General features: G+C 29.2%; 1 protein-coding gene across 1 annotated transcript in view; it reads left to right on the top strand.

Annotated features, from left to right (window-relative positions):
- Positions 1 to 10852, top strand: part of LOC106461511 (probable ATP-dependent RNA helicase DDX43) — a 43875-nt gene that overhangs the window by 18422 nt on the left and 14601 nt on the right. The window contains exons 7-11 of the mRNA XM_013921373.2: positions 719 to 860; positions 5184 to 5372; positions 6011 to 6070; positions 8405 to 8472; positions 9892 to 9957. Of these exons, the coding sequence (XP_013776827.1) occupies positions 719 to 860; positions 5184 to 5372; positions 6011 to 6070; positions 8405 to 8472; positions 9892 to 9957 (525 nt within the window). The remainder of the gene's footprint in view (positions 1 to 718; positions 861 to 5183; positions 5373 to 6010; positions 6071 to 8404; positions 8473 to 9891; positions 9958 to 10852) is intronic.

Genomic DNA, 10852 nt, shown 5'->3' with positions numbered 1-10852 from the left:
ACACACGTCATTGGGCGAAGTAGGTGTATGTAAGCAGGTATTTTCAAAAATTGAATAGGTTGGTGGGGGCCATCTTGGTTGATTCAATAAATATATTAATATCTTAGAAAATACAGGAGGTTCTTATTTTACATTCTAGCTTGCCAATATTGGTAATTTGAGTATCTAATTTGTAAGAAGCTGTAGACTTTGTATTTGGACATCACAAACATCTAATTTGAACCAGTGCTGCATTCAACATACCACATGACACACAAAAATCAATATTTAGGATTTTTCTTTGTGTTTAGTTTTAAGTTAAGAAATTGACTAATGTATAATACTAAGCTTTGAATTATTATCTACAATTTGATACCAAACTTATTGGCATGCATTCATAAAATAGTAGTTCAATAAAATTATGAATGTGAGTCAACAAACATGATGGCATGGCCTTTGACCCATGTTGGTAGGGATAAGCTAAGTGGTACGATAGTTTTTATTACAATGTTGAACGTGGATTGGTCAAACAAAAAGAGTTACTTGTGTAGATACAAAGAATACTTCTATATTGTTAAATACCAAAATTATCATAGAATAATATTTATGTACTGATGCACAGTGAACAAAGATAAAGTTTGCTGAGTAGTGTGGTATGTTTTCTTTATTGGTTCATATCAGGTTCAAGGTATAAACACATTGAGGAATTTCTGAAAAATAATTACTTCTTTTAATACAGTGTGTGCATATATGGTGGAGGTAATAGAAAAGAACAGATTAAGACAGCTGAGAAAGGAGTAGAAATTGTCATTGCTACACCAGGACGACTCAACGATCTTGTTATGAACAATGTCATTAATGTGTCTAGTGTAACCTATTTGGTAGGTAACTTTTCAATTTTTTGTTTAAAAAGAAAAATCTAAATATCTGTAGGATTTATAGCATCCATTTTGTAATGAAATCTTACTCACCTGAATTCAATAGGAGCAAATGTAAAGCATGTTGATGTGTACAGTTTATTTAGTGTTAATTATTACAGTTATTATACTGTTTGTTTTAATACCTGAACTCATTTGGGAGAAGTGTGAAGCTTGTTGATGTGTACAGTTTCTTTATTGTTAATTATTACAGTAATCATGCTGTTTTAGGTTTTAATACCTGAACTCAACAGGAGACAAGTGTAAAGCATGTTGATGTGTACAATTTCTTTGGTGCTAATGTAAGTGTAGACATAATAAGTATGAACTTAATAGATTGGTTCATGGTAGAGGAAGTCTTGAAACTTTAAATATGAACTTTGTGTTTTTTTAATAATTTCACCTAATTTCTGTAAAAGTTAAACCATAATGGGATATGAGTGTAATAGAATTACTTGCATGTTAAGAGGCAGTATTAAATCATTGTTGTTAACTCTAGAATATTCCTCACTATGAGTGGTTGGACTTGTTTCATGAATTTTCAAAAACTTTAGATTTAGACTTCAAAATTTGCTCCATGATACACGAACCTAAACATGATTATGTTTTGACATGAATCATGTTAAAAGTAACAAGGCAACTGTATGTTGTTATTTCCTCTGGTGATCTTTATTTTCCCCTGTTTTGTTTTATAGTGACCTTCTTTGCCAGTCTATACTCCTTCCACTGTGTCATCCTCATTATTAACTTTGAAGCATTATAAGTAGCAGCAACTTGATACTTTGATATGATTTGAGCTTTAGGCTGTGATGAACAAAGTTCTGTTTGATAGCAAGTCAAGACAATCCTTATAATTTGATTAAATGTGAAGTCATGAAGAAAGTAGACAAGTGTTTTGATCTACACCAAGCAGAATCCATGTGGGTAGGAGGAGAGAAAAGTAAACCTTATTCCAGAACAAAACATAATCATACTTAGTAGTTTAACATTGGTAATGAATTATTAACATAACTTTGTTGTTACTCAGTTTTGTTTTATTGTAAAATAAAATTACAGTGTGTTTTCAGATAAGTGTTTGTGAAAGCTGTTAGTCTGATTTTGTAAACAAAGCTGTGTTTTTACATTGATTTGATAAAGGTAAGTTTTAATGAGAATGAGAAAATCCAGACAGTTACCTTTTAATATTTCAGATATTCATCTTTTTTTATTTTAACTCCTTCAGCACAGGCTTGGTCCCTGGGACCGAACTCGTAACCATTTTGTGCTTCTTATAGTTTTCATGCTATAACTTTTAAATTATTAAGCGAATATTAACAAAATTTGGCAGTTTATCAGTGAACATTACAATGCTTTCATACGCAAAATATAAATTTTCTTAATTAAGTCTTAAGTTTTGTAAAGCAATGTTTTTCTCATGCCTTTTTTTATTTTCACATGTTGCCTATCTATCATGCAAAATAATTTTAATTTTAAGATTAAAAATACTTTTATACATCAGAAATTTTCCAATTTCACATGCAAAATCTTTATAATGTCCAGATAGTTATCAAACATTTCTTAAGAAAAAACTTTATATTTTATCTGTTATTTTCAATAATTAATCTCTGTACGGGGTTTGGTAGATTTGACTGATCTTGTAACAACCATAAAAAATTAAGAATATAAATTATGCCTCTTTCATTCTAAAATGAACACAAATTATAATACGTAAACATAAATGTTTAGACTAAATAGCATAAATCTCATAATATTATACATTTATATATATTTATTCTTTTTACTATACTGACCTTTCACCCATGCCTGACTAACAGTATAGAAGTTACAATGGTGTGGCTCACATGCACTCATGTTACCTTATCAAATAATATAAAACTGACCTTTGGTCTGTAAAAAGTAACTTGTCTTGGCTGTGTTTTAGCAGACTAATATTTTGTAAAATGCAGTCACATTTCAATTATTATACATTGTTGCTATTTTTGAAATAAGTTCTTAAACTTATTTTTCCTAAAACAAAGAACAGTAAATAAAGAAGTAGAGCAAACAATTGTCTCTTCTAGTTACGACATTTGTACTCAGTTGCTGTTTGATGTAGGTTGCTAAGCCTTTAAAAATTTTGCATGTGGAGGATAGGAACAAAATAATTTGTTTTAGGTTTTACATATATATACATTTGAATAACTAAAAAATCATAAATTACTACATCAATACCATAGAATTCCACTATAATTTATCAAGCTTAGTAACTAAGATGTATTTTAGTCTAAAAAAATATGAAATTTTGAGTAGACTAAAGACACACCTTGGTTCAAAAGAAATAAATGGCATCAAGCCCGTTAAAATAGCTGAGAAAGTCATTATGGGACATTCTGAGCTTCCGATTGGTTATTCGTGTCATATATAAATATAAATGTATATAAGGGAGCTTTTCCAAAAATGGAAAGTGGTGGGCATGGTGCCACTGTGATTGATTTATTACATGAGTAATATCTTAGCAAATAGAAAAGATAAGACTTTCTTATTTTATATTTTAGCTTGTCAAGATCGGTAATTTGAGTTTCTAATTCGTACAAAACTACAGAATTAGTATTTTGACTTCATAAACATCTAATTTGAATCAGTGCTGCATTCAACATACCATGTGACACACAAAAATTTATGTTCATCTATTTTTTAATGTTTATTTTTAAATTAATAAATTGAGAAATGTATAGTACTAAAATTTGAATTGTAATCTACAGTTTGATACCAAACTTACTGACATAAATTCATGAAATAGTAGTTCAATAAAATTATGAATGCAAGTTAACAAACAAGATGATGTGGCCTTTCACCCATGACCCATCTCAAAAGGATTAATATAAAATCCATGGTCTTCACTCCAATTGCATATTGTCCCCGGATACCACAGCCCTCAAGCCTCCGCCTTTTGGCACTGTGTTAAGTGGTTTATGAAGTTTCAAAAGGGCACCATAATTAGATTGATATTGTTTAAGGTTTGTATTATGAGTGGAAACTTAAGAGAATAACATGAAGAGGCCAAACTTTGACCATGGTTTGAAAATTGGTATGTTTGGTGTGATGCTTTGTAGAAGAGTAGAATTGAAAGTATTTTATGAACACATAAAGAACATGTACAAGAAAATTATTTCAATAAATATTCCACATTTATGGATGTTTTCATGAAATATATATATATATATTCATGTGTGTAGATATGTGTCATGCATGCAATAGGATATCAAGGGTACAAGAATATCAAGATCAATGAGTATTTGAATTTCACAGCAAGTTCCTTCTGCATCATCAAATTTAGTAAGCAAGACAAGAAATTTAACTTCTCGAGAACAACAGGTGAAATAACAGTATCATTTGTAAAACATTTTTAAAGCTAATGGCCACAAATGCTGTAATCAAACCATCACCAAAACCTCAAGTACAGCACCTTAAATTTTGCTGTTAGTCAAGCAGATTAGACTATCATTACTGCATTAAAGAAATACATATTTTTCTAGACATAACATGAAAGGAAAATTTGTGATATTTAAATATAGAGCAAGGATGCATAAAAAGTATATTTTAGAGCTACAACAAACTGAATCATTTAAAAAAACATTTATTCATGTTGTTTCACTATAACGTTGGCAACATATAGTAAAATATTTAATATAAATATAATTTTTTCACTGTAACATCATTTTGACAATTTCAAAATGCATCAAAACTACTTTGCACTGCATAGCGAGGCAGAGCGCATTACCTCGTTGTGCTCTTCTGCGTTCAAGTGTCCTGCAAACAAGCGTTAGTCCAGTTTCCTGCTATCTTTGGTACTGTGATGACTTAACTTGTCATGTTGTGCTTATTACAACTCAACCTTTCAAGCGTGTCTCGAATCGCCAGCAAGCATGCCAGTGAAGAAGGCATATAAAGCAATTGGCTTTATATATTTCATGTACAATATTTATTTATTTAGTTTGTTACAAATGTTACAGTGTGTTTGGGTACTTGTTTAATATCTTTTCTTTATCTAACAAGAACGTATCCCCTATTTATACCATTATTTCAATGGGAAGATAGATTTCTATTTATATCATTTCATCTAAAGCAGGAATGATGTGAACTGATGAATTATGGGAATTAGGCTTTTTTAGATGTCTTTTAAACATGTTTCTTATTTTACAGTTAATAGGAATATCTTTTTTTACAGATTTTTATTTTATGTATGTTTATGTAAAAAAATTAAATGTATTAGAATTTTTTGGTTTCAACAGTTTGTGTATGCTTCAGGTTTTGGATGAAGCAGACAGGATGTTGGACATGGGCTTTGAACCTCAAATAAAAAAAATATTGCTAGATATTAGACCAGACAGACAAACTGTGATGACAAGTGCAACATGGCCAGAGGGAGTTCGGCGGCTGGCACACCAATATATGACTCAACCGTTTCAAGTATTTATAGGAACATTAGACTTAGCTGTAAGTAGTAGAACTTTAGAGGTACAATTCTAACTAAGACCGTTGAGCTTTAGATCTAACTTAAGCCTGTTAGTTGACCTTTATATTAAGCGAAATGATTTCTCAGGTCAGTGGTTTCCAATATTTTTCCAACTGAGGACTTGCTTGTTCTAATCTCAAAATTTCACAGACTACTTCATACACTAATAACTTTTTAAAATACTTCTAGATTACATTATAAAACAATATACTTCAGTAACTGTATCTTAAAATGCTTTTATTCTCCACCATCTTGTGGAATGGAACCAGTACATGATAAATCTGGTAGTTTGGAACAACTGTCTTAGATTATAGGTATTAGTTGTTTTGAAGATCTTGAGATGTAGATGCTAACATATTTCCTAATAACATCATTTCTTAAAAAAATAATCTCAATTTATTTTACTTGCTTATAACTGGATATCCCTTTGATCTGACAATACAATGTTGTAAGTGTTATACTAGGTCTGGCACAGATGAAACAGTAGATTTAATAAATTTTATTTGTTAGAAGTAATATAACCATAGAATTATATGAAGTTTATAATGTACACTTTTTTTAATTTCAAAAAATGTAAAATCTATTTCTAAGGTTTTTAATCTTTGTTTTGGCATTTCAGGCTGTACATAGTGTAACACAAAAGGTTTTGATTATTCCACAAGAAGAGAAACGCAAAGTTGTGAGTACAGATTTATCCAAAATTATGTATAAAAATAGTGATAAAGTGTGAACAGTTATTCATTAGATAAATAATTTGTCATTTAAAGGTGTATGTTCTCCTTGAGTGTTTCCACTACATACCTGTTTGAAGCTCATACCAAAATAAAAAATGTGGTAATACATATGTTTAACTCTTTTGGGGTCTGCAGTGACCTTGAGTAACTTTGTGTGCAAAATTGCATATCAGTATTAAAAATTTGATTAATTTAAATAACATTTATTTCAATAATTTTGAATTAAAAATAGCATAGAAAATTACATTACAACATTTCATAATCATTATCAGTTACAACTAAAAATTGAGAAATGTCTGACCTTTCATTTTTGTAGTGCCTGTAATAGGACTGAACAGCATACTGTGTATTTTTTCTTATTTTTGTCCAGATTATTTTATCTGATAATTAGGTATGTAGAATTACAAAGACAGCTTTCAGAGGCAGTATAAGCTGAGCTATGATTTAACTGTATGAACTTGCCTGGTTTTATCTCCAATGTAAAGTCCTGATAAATGAACATGTATCTCAGGTTTAAAAATAGACATGTCCTTCAATTAAAAATTGTTCAAAAGGGGAAATTTTTAACTTCAAAACCGTGTAAACAACTTGCCAATTTTTTGGTCTATACATTATGAAGAAGTAGTCTAGTAAAGTCACACTTGAACACAGTGTTTTTAGAAGTAGTTCTGAGGTAATAAGACACTTCAGAGTTATTCTACAATCTCTGGAGACTTTTCTCTTGTTAATACTGGATTTATGTTTTGAAATCTACAACAAGAATTCAGGCAAGGATATTTAGGGTTGACAAGTATATAGGCCGATATAGAGAGTTTGTGAAGTACAATTTGGCCATATGTTATCATTGTTCATTCTGGATTTATGTTCTTCTTAATGGGTTACATAACTGCTTTAGTGAGCAGAAAAAAATTACCAAAAGAAAATTATAAAGGTAAATAATTTATTAAATTAATATAAAACAGATTAGAATTGGTCAGACATGAGTAACTAATAAATCATATTTTGTTAGTTTTTTTTTTACATAATGTAAATCAATGATTTCAAATTTCCATAAATTTGAAATGGTATTACTTGAATAAAAAGCAAAAAAACTGTTGGACACATTTAGCCTAATAACACGAAAATATGAGAAATCTAAGACAAAAGAAAGGTTTTTGTTATTTTTTATAGAAATAAAACTTTACAAGGACCTTAAATAAACAAGCTAAAGTGTCGTAAAGATACTAAATAATAAAATGATTTTTTTTACATATAAATGACATTTTTTTTTAGAAAGTTCATTTCTAGTTTTGTGCAGTTTTATTGTATAGTTTGAAAATGTGATTGGTCACACTAGAATATATATATTCTAAAAAACATTGGTGTATTTAGGTGGAGTTTGGAAATGTAAGTGGTATTCATTAATAGTAAAAATAAAAATGTTCTTTATTCCTGTTACATTATAATGCTACTAATTAAGGAAAGTAACAATATTAATTAAAAACTGAAAGTAGTATTTTTTATTTTCTATAAAAAATCACTGGAAAACTTGTGAAATTTTTTACCCTAAACACACAAAAAAAGGGTCATGCATTGCCTGCTTCAGTGAAAGTAGTATTTTTTTTATTTTCTTTAAGAAATCACTAGGAAACTTGTAAAATTTGTTTTCCTAAACACACACACACAAAAGGGTCATGCATTGCTTGCTTCAGTGTTTGCACCATAAAATTTGTTACTGTTAGTTAGTGCATGATTAGCTTGGCTAGTTGACGTTGATAAGCAAAATATTACAGAATAGTATGTATTGTATGACACATGTTTATTGACAGTGCTAAACTGGTAAAATCTTAAAATCATATATATGAGATTATTTTTTTAAGAATCCAGAACAGAAATTTTTATGTCTAGATGTGTTACACATGTGTGAAGGTCAGAGTAATTCACTTAACTACATTAAATGTGCAGTTATTAAGCAGTAAAACATTTGAAAATTTTAGAATGACTTATCTTTCATCTTTTCAAGAAGCCTATGGAGATTCTGTTTTTATAACCAAACATGATTGAACAAACAAAATATTTACCAGCCTGGAATAGTATGTCCAAAGGTGTGTTTTTGTGTGAATACTTATTTTAAATGAATGAATAGGTATGAGAGGTATCTGATAATTCACTGTCACAAAGCTTTTAATGAGCTTGTAGTTGTTTTCAAAATCTCATTTTACATGTAGTTGTTAGTTAATGCAAATAAAGATGCCAGGCTAACACTAATTTTAAAACTTGAAAATGTGTTTTGATTTCAGTTGTATGAATTCATTCAAGATATGGAACCGGATGATAAAGTTATTGTTTTTGTTGACAAAAAAATTGTGTAAGTATATTTTAGAATTAGCAGTTAAACGACATACTTAATAACATTTTGAAATAGTTATCCTTTAAACAGTGATGCAGGGGTTTCATTAAGAAACTATGTTTACTTTACTATGTTTATAAAAGGTTCCAAAACACTTATTGAAATTTTTTCAAAGATACAGAAATGTTTACAAGAGGGTCAGTATGTTTTATCGAGAAATTTTGTCCATAAATACTCATTTATAGTCATACCAGCCTGTTTTTTTCATATCTTGTCTTGGGGTGAAAAATGGAATAGCTAAATCCTGCTTGTTTCTAAGTGTAATGCAAAAATACACAAAAGTACGTGTACAATGCTGAACTAACATTAAATTTTACAAACAATAGGACAAGGTGACCAAAAAGTAATGTTAAAACAAATGCAAGCTCAGTACTAAGACTGTCATATTGTACATTTTACACCTGCATAGTGTTTATCCAGTTTAGAACTGCTGTTGAAAAGGTCTACATTTTTATGATAGTAAGATTAACTAAATGTTTTTAATTAGTTTTCTAATGAAATTAATAAGTTTTAAATTTTGAAATCACAACCCGAATTTTGTTGGTTTTTTAGTCTTATCTTTTCTACAAATAATTTGTAAGTGCAAAATTTCAAGCTTAATAACCTGTATTGACTTACATTCCTTAATATCCTTTTTCTACATTTGTATTTTTTTTTCTTGAAAGATTAAGGTGGCACATTGGAGTTGGCAGAAGAAAGCACAGAAAATGCATATTAATATGATAGTAAAATTATCAAATACATACTTTTTATTGTCTATGTTTTTGAGCATTTTATCCTATATTTTGGCATAAAACTGGTTCATGTTAATAGTGATATCACTGTTACAAACACACAATTTTTCTGAAAAATGACTGATAATAAAGCCAATCCAGTTAATCTCTTTAACCCTTTCACCATGTAATTAGATTTTGTGGTCAGTTCCAAATCAATGTCATTTGTTCATCAAAAATGTCATAAATTAGCAGTATATTTCACTCTGTTATGCATTATGATATATAAGACACACTTACATTGCATGTCCTGACATTATGCCAACAGTAACTTTTAGGTTGTTTTTAAGAGTTCACTTATATTACCTTTATTTTGTTTTTAATCTAGCTGATTTTATTTTAATTTTATTTTACCTGTTGGCCTTGTATTAAGATAAAAAAAAATTAGCTCAATCCAGTTCTTAGTTTTTGGACTTGTATGTTATGTTAACTTGCATAATATTTTTTGTTTGATTTTATTTTTTTGGTAAATTGTTTAAAACTGAAATAAAATTATTTGAGACAAAAGTTTGTGTGCTAGGTATAATGAGATTATTGAAGGATGTGTATAAAAGAAGAAAGACTTAAGATGATAGTCATAAGTTTCTTTCATCCTTTCCTGTAGTGCTGATGATCTGGCTAGTGATTTGGCTGTTAATGGGATCATTTGTCAGTGTATTCATGGAGACAGGTAGGTTTATATAGTGGTTATTTTTCAGTATAGGGTTAACTCTTTCCATATGGGTTACAGGTGAAAGGCCATGTCATCTTGTTTGTTGACTCGTATTCAAAACTTTATTGAACTACTATTTTTCATGAATTTATGTCAATAAGTTTGATATAAAACTGCAGATTATAATTTACATTTTAGAACTATACATTACTCAATTTGTTAATTTAAAAGTAAATATTAAAAAACAGAGATAAACATAAATTTTTGTGTGTCACATGGTATGTTGAATGCAGCACTGATTCAAATTAGATGTTTATGAAGTCAAAATACTAATTCTGTAGTTTCGTATGAATTAGAAACTCAAATTACCGATCTTGAAAAGCTAGAATATAAAATAAGAATGTCTTATCTTTTCTATTTGCTAAGATATTGCTCATGTAATAAATCAAACACAGTGGCACCACGCCCACCACTTTCCATTTTGGGAAATGCTCCCTCATATACACTTCTATATTTGACATGAATAACCAGTTGGAAGCTCAGAATGTCTCCTAGTGGTTTTCTCAGCCTTTCTAACATACCTAGCACTATTTCTTTCTTTTAAACCAAGATTTAAATTGGGTAGGTTGTGTCTTTAGTCTGCTCTAAATTTCATATTTTTTTAGACGCAAATACAGCTTAGTTACTGAGTTTGATGAATTATAGTGGAATTCAATGGTATTGATATAATAATTTATGATTTTTTAGTTATTCAAATGTATATTATATATATATAATCTAAAAAAAATTTTTTTGTTTCATACTCTCCATGTGACTAAAATTTTAAAGACTTAAGTAACCTACGTCAGGCAGACAATCGAGTAACAAAGGTTAGTAACGTAGGAAGAAATTAATTGTTGTACTTTACTTTCTT

The sequence above is a fragment of the Limulus polyphemus genome, unplaced genomic scaffold (assembly GCF_000517525.1).
Source record: "Limulus polyphemus unplaced genomic scaffold, Limulus_polyphemus-2.1.2 Scaffold1, whole genome shotgun sequence".
Classification (NCBI taxonomy): domain Eukaryota; kingdom Metazoa; phylum Arthropoda; class Merostomata; order Xiphosura; family Limulidae; genus Limulus; species Limulus polyphemus.
The sequence above is the reverse complement of the archived record's forward strand: the minus strand, read 5'-3'. Positions and strand labels throughout refer to the sequence as shown.